A 14,432-nucleotide genomic window follows, 5' to 3' on the forward strand; every position below is an offset into this window, starting at 1 on the left:
AGCAAAGTGACCTTCAGCCCACGTGAACATTCTCTGCATGAGTTGCTGTCTCCACCATTTCCAACAACTGTGGATAGAATGTCCTGGGTATGGCAGAAGCTCTTCATTCTCTGTTCTCTTATGTGATGAAATAAAATTATGTGTTTATTTATGCATTGTCTTCTCTGCTTCTCTTGCTTCTGTTCTCCTCTTGCCCCACCTGCAGGCTTTGAATTATTGTACCAGCCAGACGTGGTCCGACTGTACCTCTCCATCCTCACCGAAAGTCAGAACTTCAACACTCTGGAAGCTGCTGCAGGAGCTTTGCAGAATCTTAGTGCTGGCAACTGGATGGTGAGTGCAGTCTGCTTCTCAGTCTTTTTTGTTTCCTTTGTGTAGGCAAAGAACAAGGGGATTTCCCACTGTAAGTGCACTGTTACTTTGTGCATTTGTGTCTCCTTTAAAAAGGGAGGTGGGAATGTTAAGGAAATTATTTCCATTTGCTTACTGAAGATGTTTTGCATCTCCTGGACCAGTTTACATAGTGGAAGTGGCACTGAGCTCATGAAAATTTAACCATGAGCAACCTTTACCACTTCAAGCACTTAACCATTGTTTTGTCCATTCAGAAAAGCCTGGTATTAGATAGTTAGGTGTCCTGAATACTTAATTTGTTGGATTGAGTGTTTGTTGAGGAAACTGCACTCCAGAGCGTCCTCTGATACCCTCTGTGAAGCATCCCCAGCACTAATCAGGCAGTTCTCTCAAAGATTTGCCTGATCACTTCTAGAACCACTCAGCAAAGTGGGACTGATCAGCAGCCTGAGGGTTGGCAGGGCGGTGTTTCACAGCTGCCTTGAGTACAGCTTATTTTAAATAATACAGGCTTATTTTAAAAACAATCATGAAACAGAAGAAAAGCATGAAATTGGAGGAGGAGGAAGATAACAGATGCTTTAGATGCTTTACTGTTTCTTCCTTCTGACCTCTTTTTTTCCTAATCCAGAGGGATGTGTTTTCACACCAAGGTGTGTACAGAACAGATGCTGGCAGATGATGCTCCTTCCTTCTGTTGCTGCACTCTTTCCCCAGAAGCTGGCTTAGCTGTAGGATGAACTTGTACATCCTTTCTTCCTTGGTGCTTGGTGAAGTTGAATGATGGGTTAGGGCAATGCAATATATCAGCACGCACAACATAACGAGTGTTTGCAGAGAAAAAAATGGGTTACAGCACCAAAAGAAATGCCAGGGCCAAGGAAGGGGCAGGTATATGAACTCACAGTGCTTGCTGTTGTTTCTTTTCCCTCGTGTGTCCTGATCAGTGGTCCACGTACATCCGTGCGACGGTGCGGAAGGAGAGGGGGCTGCCAGTGCTCGTGGAGCTGCTCCAGTCCGACTCAGACAAGGTTGTGAGGGCTGTGTCCATCGCCCTGAGAAACCTTTCCATGGATCGTCGCAATAAAGATCTCATAGGTATCTTCTGAACTTTTCTAACTAGGCTGGGATCTTTGAGAGCCTTGAGAGACCTCACGTTTTCTGTCCCTTGGGCTGAGGATTCGTTCTCTCTGCAGTTTCCATCCAGGCTATGTGGGATTGCGCTGTAGCCACAAAGTGGGGGGCCGTCAGCTCAGAATGTATTTCCAGCCCACTCAAGCTGTGGCTTGAGGGAAATCTCTAACTTGGGAGTAACATTAGGTGTAGGTTTTTGCAGGAGAGGAGTGTGCGTAGATGTGCAGAGGGCTGGATAGGTTAAGAGGTTTCTTGTGTTTTCCTTAGCCCTGGCTAGCATGGGACTTGTGCTCATAGTCACACGTCACAGAGGTGTTGCTCCTTAGGCCTGCCTACTATTCCAGTTAGAATGGGAGTGTGGCTTTTGGCATGCTGAGCTAACCTGGGGAAGTGCAGGGAGCTCTAAAGTTGTACCTTTCATTTTTTTGCTTCCTTTCTCATCTTTTGCCTGGTGGGTACTTGAGAAGCTGGACACTAAACAACTTAATATTCTTCAAGTTGGTGTTCAGCACTGCTCTAGCTCCTATCCAAAGTGGTAAATAACATTCAGCTGCCCATAAGCAGGAATCTTGAAAGATTCAGCTGAGATGAGTTTTCCTCTAGATGACTTCTGTATTTAACTAAGGTATTTGTTTAAACTGTAACGTTGTCAGGCCAGGAAATACTGGTCACATGTTTGGGACCATCACTGAACTTGATACTGGCAACTAGCAAGGTGGGATTCTACCTTAATATTTCAGGTTCTAATTTTTATAGTTCAGAGGTGTAGCCAGGCAAATGGTGCAGATGGATACCTGGGAATGATAAAGTCCAGATTCCCTGGTTTTTTCTCCAGTACTATACATGGAGAAGGCTAACTGCACCCAGGAGGAAATACTCTTACCTTTGTTGGGGAAGGTTAATAAATGCATGGTTGCACACCTGGCCCCAGAAGGCCTATTACAAGGCTAAGTTGAGTAATCCGTGTGCGTGTATTACCATGAATACGTGGCATTAGCAGCAGCTACCGGATGCTTTTTTGCCTCAGGCTTTGCAAAATATGATAGATGCTGGCTGTAAAATTCTAAGTAAAACTGGCTTTTTTCCCCCCTCAATACCTTTCAGAATCCATGATGAAGGACTTTATCTTAGCTTTATCAGCTGTCAGTCACCTTGAAATAATGAATGATAAATACCCTGTGAAGTTACAGTCTTGAGGTTTAAAACACATACATTATAAGGGTTTTTCTGACACAGCAAACACCATTGGCTTTAATCATTCAGGATCGAAAGCTGAAATGATTATTAGGGCTGCCTAATGGTATCTCTTCCCCTTATGTAGGTAGTTATGCCATGGGTGAGCTGGTAAGAAATTTGCCCAGCAGGCAGCAGAGATCTGCAAAGAACCTGGAAGAGGATACAGTGGTTGCAGTGTTGAATACCATCCATGAAATCATTACTGACAGCTCAGAAAATGCAAGGTCTCTGATCCAGACACAGGGCATTCAGAAGCTGGTAGCTATCAGCAAGTCAAGGTAAGTGACAGTTGAAAGCAAAATGCATAAGAACTCCTTGCAAACATGAAAATGTCACTATGAACAGCAGCTTTTGCTTTGTGAAGGTATTGGAACATCCCAACATTTCAGAGCCGTAATTTCAGCAGTTAATATATACAAAGTAAAAACAAGCAGCACCTTTAAAAGGTTTACTTGATGAAAAAGGTTAATTGATGAGTCACTTCAGTCATGTTAAGACGTGCTCTCTCCTTGTCAGAGACATCTTAGCACCATGTATACGTTTACCAGGCAGCATTTGCAGTGAAGCCATGATCTTTGGTTTTAGTTTGGGAGGCTTTTTTTCTGTGGCAGTGTTTCACTACTAGAATGCCAGTGATGAAATCTGTTTCTTTCAAGTGAAATGGTTAATGATGTGCAGTAATTGTTCTGGCCAAAGGGCTGGTGGTGGTAATTAGAAGTGACAAATTTTCTTCAGTTTAAAAACTGTGTTCTGACTGCTGTAGAGGAAACTTCGTTTTGTGTAGTTCAGCCTGTTAGACATTGTAGGTGTATTTGCTGCAAACCTTTGGGAGAGTGGCTGAAGTAGCTTTCTTGGGTTGTATTGTTATGAAATATGAGAGCCACCAAAAACCTAGGCCTGTTTTATATTATAAAAGGTGTCTGTGTACTGACTTAGTAAGGAATCTCATTTTCCATTTAAAAACAGCTTGTTTTTTTTGCTGTCCAAAATTACTGTGCAAGGTATTTTAAACAATGGAGAAATTTCACTGAATTGTGAGGAATATGTGTACATTGGGGTGAAGGTTTGAAAAGTGGCTTAGAATAGTTTTTTTGTTTGGGTTTTTTTTTCCCCTGAATAAATCCAGGAAGGATGGAATCTATCTGTTCTTTGTTAATGACAGCTGCAAGATAAAAGGGTCACCCTGGCCTCAGTGCTTGTCCAGCAATATGCGTGAAAACACAGAAATGTGCAAAATCCATAACATTTTGATTTCTGTTTTTGTCAGCAAATACCTATAGATATGAAGAAGTCACTGAATGATTTCACATATATCCCATAACTTACAGGTTCAAATAATAGCAGTATGGAGTATTAGGTGTTAACATACAAATAGTCTGACATTGTTTTTTACTTAAGCTGTAATTTTATCTTGCAAATAGCCAATCTCCCAGAGAAACAAAAGCAGCATCTCACATTCTTCAGATGATCTGGAGCTATAAAGAACTACGAAATGCCCTTCAGAAGGACGGGTGGAACAAGTCACACTTCCAGGTAAAGGTGCTGGATCTTAAATTAGTTCTGGAAAGGCCTAAGGGGAAGGTGTCCTTACTTAGGCTAATATTGCAGTCTGTAGATTTTAGTTTTCACTTCTGTTCTTCCAGGTGAGAGCACAATGGATTGTACCTTACTCAGTCACGCCATCCTGCATGAAGTTGCTGGCTGTGCTTTGCTGTGGTCTGTGGAACGTGGCTCTTTAGGTTTGGGGAGTTTGCCATCCTGTACAGGCCAAATGCCCCAATTTACTGGAGGAAGAATTAGCATGTCTTGTCTTAGTTGTGTCTCATTTGAAACATTCTGTACTGCAGCCTAGGGCAGCAACCTCTGCTTGACATGCAGCCTCCTCACCTTTTCTTGTGGAAGGGTTTTGTTCATTTTACAGAGCACCAGTGCTGCCATTGAGATAACAGGGAGGAAACATTTTCATCAAATCTATATGAAAATAAAAAATATTCCAGTTCCATATTATCAACAGAAGGGGGGCTTAGCAGCATTCTATAATCTCTCTTCCTGCTGTTGATTCATTTATTTTTATTGTTCAGTTTCCATGGGTAGAAATTCGGTATTTATGTGGTTTTTGTCTCGTAGTCTGTTTCTGCAGCTCCAAAGGGCTCCAAAGGTACTGCTGGCAGGTCTGGCTATGACGACAGCACTTTGCCTCTGGTGGATAAAAGTCAAGGTCAGTTCTGCTCTTTATCACTTCTCATATAGTGCTGTACTTGTTTTCTGGATTTGCCATGACTGTGTTACAGCACGAGGGGGTAAAAATGCACTATTCATGTGGTGATTTTTACCCCACAGTCTCAACCAGTCCTTATCACCTGGAGATGGATAGTATTTCTTCCCTTACAAAATGTACACTACTGATACTGTTTTCTCAACTTGGATGCAGCATTATCAGTTAAATCTTCCTGGAAGTGGGGTTGACCTTACCCCTACTCTGTATTGGAGTCTTTCCCTTTTTTAAATAAATGTGCCCATTTTGGCACAGCCTCTTCCTCCACCATGCGGAGTTTTTTAATTGGAATTAGTTTATTCAAGCTCCAGCTAATCCTATCTCTGCTTTTTCATGAGGCACAGCCACACCAGCACCACTGTAGCACCAGCTTTGACTTCACCATGATGGCTGTGTCTCTGAGTCTGGCTCTGGTTGCTAAGAGCAGGGTTTGCCTGGTGCACTTTCTCTGGTCTAACTGCAGGTTATGGCAGAAACAACAGCCCTGCACCGCCCTGCCTGTTTCCACCTTCCCTGTCTTTGATCAAACCTGGCACGTTATGCAGACGGAGGATGATTTGGATCACTTTGCTGATGTGACAAGAAACTTGTTTTCTTTTTGGATTAGTTTTCTGTTGGCTCAGCAGGCTGCTGGATTGGCTTGTGTGCCATGAGAAGCCGCACCCTTACTTATTTTCTTTTATTCTGGAGAGACCAAAGAGAAACCTGTTAATAGTTGTAGGTAGTCCAAAGCAGAACTGTGGTTTCTGTTCGAGAAAGTTCTGTATTACAGGGCCAAAGCAGAAAATACATGGATTATGTGTGCTCTGTGGGGAATTTGATTCAGACTTCCCTTTCTGAATGGATAACAGTTGAATAGTTTGGGAATTTTTTTACAATAATCTCTGCGTTCATCCTTTATGGACCTCTCTGGTTCTGTGACTAATTCAAAACTACCAGGTTTTGGGAAAAGTAAATGTAACTCAAGTTGTTCCAATGCTTCTGTTTTCTAGATAATGAGAAGTCTGGGAGTCGTGATATGATACCTATGGATGAACTTGGCCCAGGTAAATTCAGTCATAGATCAAACTCTGTCTGTTCCAATAGAGCACACTGTCGCTCACAGGAAAGTTCAACTATTTCTCTAGGAGATATTATTTCAGATGGATAAAGCTGACATTTAAAAACAGAGCATTACCTCACGAAAGATTGGTCGTCCTTTTTTTTTCTTTTTTTTCTTTGTATGCATGTAGAGTGTGCACACCAATTTCTTCACTACTTTATACATATACTGGAGATACAATGACCCAGCTTTCATTCTGCTCTTTGGCCCCTGAGGCAGCTGCATTCCCTGTTACAGATCTGGAAGTCTCTGGGATTCAGAAGGAAAAAAAAAAAAAAGAGTTGAAAATTTACTTCAATGCATTGTGTTTAAATCTGTTCTGCCTTTGTTTTTGTAGGTAAAACCAAAAATAAGTTTGTATGTGTGATATTCATGGCTCTGCTTTCCATTTACCTGCATCTAAATGAGCCTGGTTTTTCCTGTAGAGTGAGAACCACCACTGACTGTCAGGGATGTGCTTTGAGACTGATAAGCTCTGTAGTGTTAAACTTCTAGAGGGTTTTTTTTTTCTTCACCAAGGGAGATAAAGTTGCTGTGTGGTCCCTTGAGAATTTGCTTTACTCCTTCCAGTTGATGTTATTTTTATTTAAATATACCTATATTAATGCCTCCAGATCAAACAGTTTGATATACTGCTATTAGTGATTGTAGCTAAATAAAATAGCAAGTTAGAGCCAAGAAAAAGCCAAGCATGTTCAGAAAGTAAAATAACAGGTATCTATTACGTTTTATATTCTTGGAAAAATGAGATGCCACCTGCCATGAATCAACTGTCCATATGTATTTTGCCTTAGGGAACACTGAAACATTTGTTCTCACAATGGAAGAAAATCTCTTCAGAGAGGATTGCCTGGCAGGAATAGCTGTGTGCTGGCAGGTGCTGCAGAATGGGCAGTGCTGATTGTTTACAGTCTCAGTATTAATTGCTGCCTTCTGCTCTCAGGAGTTATTGGTACAGCCCTGACTACAAAACGAAATGCAAATTTACAGCATGTGTAGAGCATCAGGCAGATTCTCTGGGCCGTGCTGTTCTCCAATTTTTTATCACCTTTAGAAGATGAAATCTCTCAAGTTTTCCTGATCCCAGCTCTTGAGTGCCTTTTCCTTCCGATATGACTATAACTTTGTGCTGTTTCAGAGGTCAGCTGAAAAGAGACTAACTTAATTTATCCCATTCACTATCCTTAATTCCAGGGAACTGGAATAACGTTTCATCTCTTCAGGCTCTTCCAATGCTGCATGTTTTTTATCTTATGGGTATACTAACATGAGAAGGCTGCTCTGGACTGTATTTTCTGGTTTTAACTTCATTATGGACTGTTGTGTTCTGGAGTTTTTGTTCTTTTTCCACTCTGGAATGAACTGGTAGATACATGGAGCAGAACACCAGCATACAGTCTCTGGGTTTGTGCTTCCAGTAAACAGTTCAGTTATATCCCCATATGCTCCGCACCAGAGCCTCCAGAAAAGACCAAGAAATTTGGTTTGCCAAGAAAATGCATGATAGAGTACCAGAGAAAGTTTTCCTGCATCCCAGTTGTTTTTTTTCCAGAAAGTTGTATGCCCTGGTTTCAGTTGCTTATTTTTCCCTTGTCTTCTTTTTGTGACTTCACTTGCTCTAAGATCTTTCTGCTTTAAATTCACTTTATATTAATTTAGAGAATTCTTCCCTGTCTCCAGCTTTGTGTTTATTTCATTTAATTCAGATGCTTCCAAGTTGCATAGTTAACCTTTCTGCTATACTGCCTTGGTACTGAACTGTAATTGTCTTAAACATTGTTATAGTGGGCCAGTGCAGAATTCCATGGATTTCCATGCCACACAGGTTAGAGTTGCCCGTACATCAGCCACGTCCTTCCAGCCCAGTGTTCATCCCTTGCAGAGTACAGGACTGATGGTTCCAGAACATCCCCACCTGTCTGCCTGTCCTCTGTGGATTCTTCTCACCAGTTTTCAGGCTGTCCTGGTGCCTGGGCCTTTCCTGTTAACCCACATTGGCTCTTCTTCAACATCACAAAAAGAAAACTGCTGGTGCTGTCTCAGTTTGTTTGCTAATGATGTGGGGGTCATCCTTCTCAAGAGAGGAAATCACTTTGCTATCAGTGTTTAGGGAGGCAGAAGGATGCACTCCCCATCAACTGGCAGTACTAGACCAGTCAGATCGCTGCTGTCTGGGACAGTGGAACAGCCTGGGTAGGGTGTGGGTGTGCTGGGAGATAGAGGAAAACCTCTATCACAGTTTACCATGGGATGCAGAGGTCTGTCAGGCATTCCCAGCTCCAGGCAGGCTGGAGAGCAGCAGTGCTCACTGTCACCCTGTGCCTGGGACCCTGACCCTTAGCTGTCTGCAGAGGCAGCAGAGCTGTGATCTCCAGTCTATGCCACATCCTCCAAAATTCTGTGTGTGCCTCAGTTAACCTGCAGTCACTCAGGAGCACCAGGGAGGTGAAATTGTTCAGACCAGAGACAGAGTTCAGATGCCACTGTCTTCCATGCCCATCTTCAGGCATGACTTTTCCTTTTTCCTCCTCTTCCTGCTCTTTGATGGGTCTAGAGGTTTGGTATTTTTAACTTGAGAGCTGTGTGAGGACACAGATGGACTGACACTGGCAGGCATTTATTTGGTCCTGTAATTTGTGGTGGCATAAAAATGTTGCTCTAGAGTGAGTGGGAGATAGAGAAGCAATAGAGATGACAATAAGCAGGAAGCTGAGAGAGAGAACAAGCCAAGGAGGGGATATTCCTCTATTGACCAATGTAACTTTTGTCTATACAAGGGATTGTATTAAGTCAAAATGATGCACTCATACCTTGGAGCAGCAAGATATGTATAGATCTTCTTTATGCCACAGAAGCAATTAATTCTGGTCGCTTCTTAGAATGAATCTGAAACACAGGAGAAGCAGTATTTCTGACTTCGTTGCAGAGCCATCGTTCTCGGGGCAGTGAGGTGTTACTTCTCTGATGCAGCCTCCTTCAAGATATTTCTCATTTCATTTGATCAAATCATGAACTTCCTATCTCAGCTGCTGCTTATCTTGACAGGCATAGCACAGTGTGTGGGTTTTGGACACGTGAGCCACCAGTGCTGGTCTGTGTGCAGTCCAGGGGCCTGCAGGATGAAATACAAAATGTGTTGGAATTTAGATACAAAGAGCAAAGTTCTTGAGTGTTCTTTGTTGGCAGATTACTGCCAGTGCAAAAATCTTGCTGATGTGTCCTGTCTAAGCATGGGGGTTTTAATTTTTTAGTGGTATTAAAGATCTGGTTTTCTTTTTTATTTTTCATGATTACAGTCTTTGCTAATAACCTTGCTCCCTGGGAAATACCACAGCTGCCAACCTTCACTTAGTGGTTGTTGCTTTCTGGGGGGTAGTTTAAAGGTTTCCTTTGTGTCTTGGCAATTCATTTTAGAAATGTTTGTGGATCACCCATGATAATGGCACTAAAAAATGCCAAGTGATCTATTACATCCTTGTGAGTACAGTTACCATGAGATTGTAAAAAGCTACCACCCAGTTGCTGCAAGTTTGATTTTCTGTTTTTCCATCACTTAATACATACTCTTGTGAAGTATTTTGTCCTAAATAAATGATGAATCTGTAGATCAGGACACAGCCTGCTAGCAGTGTTCATGCCTGTCATTTGAAAGAGAATTACCAGTTGTGAGTTCCTCCACAAGTGCTGGCTGGGTAGCTGGGTGCAGCTGGTTTTTTTCTTTTTTTTGTTCAAAAGGAATAGCTAAGAATATCAGGCATCTTGATTGTCAACAAGTGTAAGTTAAGTGCTGTGTAGCAAATATTTCCATGCTTTATGATCTCTGAACTACATGTATAACTCCAGAATTCTTTAGTTATTTTTGGTCAGCGTGGTTAAATCATCTCCTACTGCCCTTGATGTCATAAATACATCCTGCCTCAGGTGCTTGTTTGCAGGTCTGTGTGCACTTGGGTTTGAGGTACGCAGAACACTGCAGCTCTTCTCAATCTGACCTGGCTGTGTGTGCAGTTGTCATGTGGGCAAACAGTGCCATGGGAACCCCACAAATACATCACTCACTTCTCCTTAATGGCCTGTTACAGGCAAGTAAAAAACCGAGAGAGGAGCATTTTGATAGTTTATGTAAAACTTTTTGTGGTATTCTAAAAACACAGTTTGTCAGGACAAAAAAAGCATTAATGATCCCTGAATTACATAGGAGAAAACAAAAGCCTACAGGGAGCTATAAACTCGGGCGTCATTAACTCCAGGTTACAAAGCTGTCAAAGCAGAGCAGGCGAGGATCTATTTGTCACTGATAATGAGGGAAATTTGATGCATCACAAAAATAAATTAAGTTTTGCATTGTCTGACAATGATTCAAAGCAGAGGTTCTGAAGTAATTATAGCCATTTCTTTATAAAACCCTCTCACAGTTTCCTTCCTTGTGTTCATCACGCTTTCATGCTCCTCCTTAGTTGTCAGGAGAAAAGGCACCAACAGGTGCTGCTTCGTAATGAAAGACAGCCCAAGCACAGCAGGGTTTGCACTGAGATTTCTTCCAACTCGACAGACCTTCTTTGTCAGTGCTCTGATGGGGACTCTTCCAAATTATTGTCGTGTCCTGCTAGTAGTCAGGCTCAGGAAAAGTGGGAACAGGCTGCAGAGCATTCAGAGAATGAACACAGCCAATTAATCAGGCTGCTAAGCAAGGAACACGGGATTTGGGCTGAATTTGGAGCTCATTAGCCACAGGGCATGAGATGACAACTTGCTGCTTTCCTTGGGCACACTAAAAAGTGCAGCAGGCTGGGATGAAAACAGTGCTGTTTGCTAATGAGTGCCAGCATCTGGCAGTGCTATAAAAAGAAGGCTTCTCTGTTTGTTTTTAGCTGGTAAAAATGAAATTTCAGAGCTGGAGCACGTGAGAAGCAGGCTGCCAGCATCTTTGGGTTGTGGTGGTTTGTTTTCCTTTTCCTTTGCTGAAGAATTCTGCTTACATCAGCTCTATTTCTGTTCTTGGTTGTACTTCATGCCTGACTGTCCTGTTCTTTCTCCTCAGATGGATATTCCACCATCGACCACCGGGACAAGGAGCGCAAGTACAAGACCAGTGATGACACAGGGGATGCCTCTGAGAAGGAACCTTTAAAAGTGAGCTCCCTCTTACTGCTGAGTGCTAGTTAGTGCCTTGGGAAGAGAGGAATCGAGTGTCCTCAGTCAGAAACACAGGGTAGTTACTCACCAGGGGGCTGTAAAGGGCCTTTTCTTATTTCACATAAAGGCATTATATTGTAATTTAGCACTTGGCTAGCTAGAAATAAAAACAAAATGACGCTTTCCAGTGCAGGAGCGAATGCAGGTAGTTGCTGTACTCTTGTAAATGGATGAGGCTGTAAAAACAGAAAGTGTTTGTTCTGTCGCCCTTGTCCAGGCAGCATTCCCTGGCCCTGAGCTGTGTAACTGTGCTCAGACTTGGTTCTGACAAGTCTCTTCAGATTGTCATGCTGCTTTATTGTCTTCACCACGAGAAATAGGTGTGATCTTGTGTGTCCATGTCCAGCAGTGTGGTGAACAGTACTCATTTCTGCAGCACTCATTCACAGTCCTGACGGTGGACCACAGCCATGGGTCAGGGAGATGGAGAGGGAAGAAGAGACATGCACAATTATGTGTGTGCCTTCTAAATACAAATTTAGACAACTTTATAATTAAAGATAATTCTTACTCCACAAGGCTTTTTGTATCGTGGGCTGTGTGCGAATGTGGCTCAGTAGGCTCTGTGTAATTTCTGTTGCATTGCTGTACCTTTTCAGTGACCTTTTAAAAAGTCTGTTAATGTTGTGGCCACCAGTTCTCCCTGGCCTAAAAACAAGCTTGGGTTTTCACCTGGGGGAGTAATTTTGAGAAGGAAAAGGAGAATTCATTGAAGTAAGAGTCAGTGGTAGGAGACACTATTGCTAGTGTGCAGAAGGCTGTCCTTAATAACCTTTAGCACACTGTTGATAATACCAGAAAATCCAGGTGATTCATGTTGAGTGGAAACAGTTAAACTTCAGTCAGTTGAAAGGCAAACCCACCATCATCGAACAAGGGAAATAAAAAAATGTGATCTGGAGAAAACACTTCCATAGATGGTGAACAAGGAAGATGTCCTGCTACACCAGCCTGCCTGTTATAACTTGCCTAGTCAGGCATTTCCTGCTGTGTTCTGCCTTTCCATGAAGGTACACCCTGGAGAGTGGCTTCAATCTGCCTGGACTTCTTTTAAGCTGATTACTGAAGTCTTACAATGTGTCCCCTTCCTCCAATTGGCAAGAGATGCCCCTGCTTGAGCCAGTATCAATCAAATAAACTTTCTAATTCCCTCATCACAGTTCCAGTACATTTTGCAAGGATGCAGCAGGAATGGATGCAGTAAGTTATATAAGAATATTGATCAATAGGAGCTTGGCAGAAAATGTCTTTCTGAGGAAAATAGGCTAACGTAGGAAAATTAACAAGTACTTGTTACTTTTGCCACTGAAAATACATTGAAGTGGTCCAATACAACCCTCAGAATCACATCAAGCAGCCCTAACTCCAGTGTATTACTGAAGTGAAGCACAACCAGAGTTCAGCAAGTGGCTGTTTTGCTTTTATGAGAGAGAGAGAAAAACCATTTCACCTCAACAGTGTGTGACCCACAGCCTGTGCTGCCTCTTGGTTCTGAATACCTGGGGGTAGCCTGAATCCAGGCTGTTCTACACAACAAAGGTGTGCACAGCCCTGCCCTGACCTGGGGCAGAGCTGAGCAGCTGCTGCTCTTCCTCCCTGTGCTGCCAAACACAAATGTGGCTGTGGGAGTTGTGGCTTGTGAGCCATATGAAAGCTCAGGGGAGGGTGGGAATCCAGGGGAGTGTGGCATTTTGGCTGTTGCAGATGCTTTTGTCAGTATTGTGCCTTTGCTGATCTTGTTTCTTTCTCTACCACTAATTTTCCCTTGTGCTACTTTAAGCTGACTTGTTTGGTGGTTTTGTTTGATTAATCCGCTCTGTTTTGCTTTAACTCCTCACCCTGTGCTGCAGAATGACACAAATAGGAAAAACATTAACAGGAGTAACAGGGCTTCGGTGAATCTGGTGGATGCCCGTGACATTAAACCCCAGCCTGTTGACTCCTGGGTCTAATTTGCATGCATGGTAGGTCCTTTTAATGGTAATTGGGGCTAGTGAATAACTTTCTCTTGTGCATGATCTGTATAGCTGTGGAATCTCTTCAAATCTAACTGCTAACTTACAGATATATGAAAATGCATTTGGAAAAAAAAAGGTGGTGTTTATATTATTCAGTGTATCTTTAATGAAATACAATCAAACACCACTGTTTGATTAAAAAATAACCTGTCAAATAACCAGGCAGAAAGTTAATATTCTGAATGATTGCTTGTCAGCTGAAATGTGAAATATTTCTGCTGTTAGGCCATGGGAATGAATTTGAGTAGTGTGTTCCTGCTTCGAACCATTTTTCTCCCTCTATGCTCATTATAAGGATTAGCCTGAGACTTAAGAAAAAACATATCCTTGACTATTTTTGGATGTCCCCTGAGGTTCCCACGAATTACAGCAGGAAAGCTGCTGACTGTACACAAGTTACTTTGCAAGGAGAGATGATATTGGTTACACAATAAACAGTGACCCACAGCTCCCACTTCTCATTTTCTTTTTTTTTTTGTGTATCACTAAAGAAAGGTGCCTTTTTGTTGCGTTCTAGTTGTCTGCCTTTGCCACGTGCCAAGCTCCTCGGTAATGTCACTGGCCTTTCTTTGCTCCTGCCACTGCTCATCTGTGTCCTGCTGTCTTGCTCGAGTTACCCCAGTGATACCTTCTGGCACTCCCGTCAGAGGATGCTATGTTTGGAACAGCAGGTGTTGTGCCCCTGGCTATGATTAAGGAAAATTTTAGTGACTGTCATGAAGGCACTGAGCAACTTTCCCATCAGAGTGGGCAACACACTTTAAAGGCCCAAATTCCAAACTGTGAACCATCGTCCACCCCCATAATTCTACACGGAAATCCCTTGCATTAGTGGGAGAGAAAACTCCTGGATGTTTTTGGGTGGTGGTGTTGGATATTTTTTCCCCCTCCTTCCTTTCAGTCTAGTAGAAATGCCAGGTGTTGGCAGATTGTTTCTGGGTTGGAAGCACCTGCCCAGAGGAGCCTTTCAGCATTGTGAGGTGCTGTCACGGAGCAGGTCCTGGCACCACTGGCCTCCCATGGCCGCTCAGCGCTGCGTGATCGGCTGTGGTGGCTCAGGCACAGGGCTGGCATCTATGTGCATGTGGTGCCTGTTCACCTCCTGCACTCTGCTCCG

At 42.8% G+C, this 14,432-nt stretch overlaps 1 protein-coding gene across 12 annotated transcripts in view; it reads left to right on the top strand.

Moving 5' to 3' along the window:
* Positions 1-14,432, top strand: part of ARVCF (ARVCF delta catenin family member) — a 258,893-nt gene that overhangs the window by 239,071 nt on the left and 5,390 nt on the right. For 11 of the 12 annotated variants that reach the window (XM_039560820.1, XM_039560821.1, XM_010398190.3 and 8 more), the window contains 8 exons: positions 206-333; positions 1,302-1,452; positions 2,810-3,002; positions 4,146-4,257; positions 4,852-4,942; positions 5,992-6,045; positions 11,143-11,234; positions 13,148-13,261. In XM_039560820.1, coding sequence (XP_039416754.1) covers positions 206-333; positions 1,302-1,452; positions 2,810-3,002; positions 4,146-4,257; positions 4,852-4,942; positions 5,992-6,045; positions 11,143-11,234; positions 13,148-13,249 — 923 coding nt within the window. In that variant the 3' untranslated portion in view covers positions 13,250-13,261. The remainder of the gene's footprint in view (positions 1-205; positions 334-1,301; positions 1,453-2,809; positions 3,003-4,145; positions 4,258-4,851; positions 4,943-5,991; positions 6,046-11,142; positions 11,235-13,147; positions 13,262-14,432) is intronic. The other variant, XM_010398197.3, reaches the window with a different exon arrangement.

The sequence above is a fragment of the Corvus cornix genome, chromosome 15 (assembly GCF_000738735.6).
Source record: "Corvus cornix cornix isolate S_Up_H32 chromosome 15, ASM73873v5, whole genome shotgun sequence".
NCBI classification, from domain to species: Eukaryota; Metazoa; Chordata; class Aves; order Passeriformes; family Corvidae; genus Corvus; species Corvus cornix.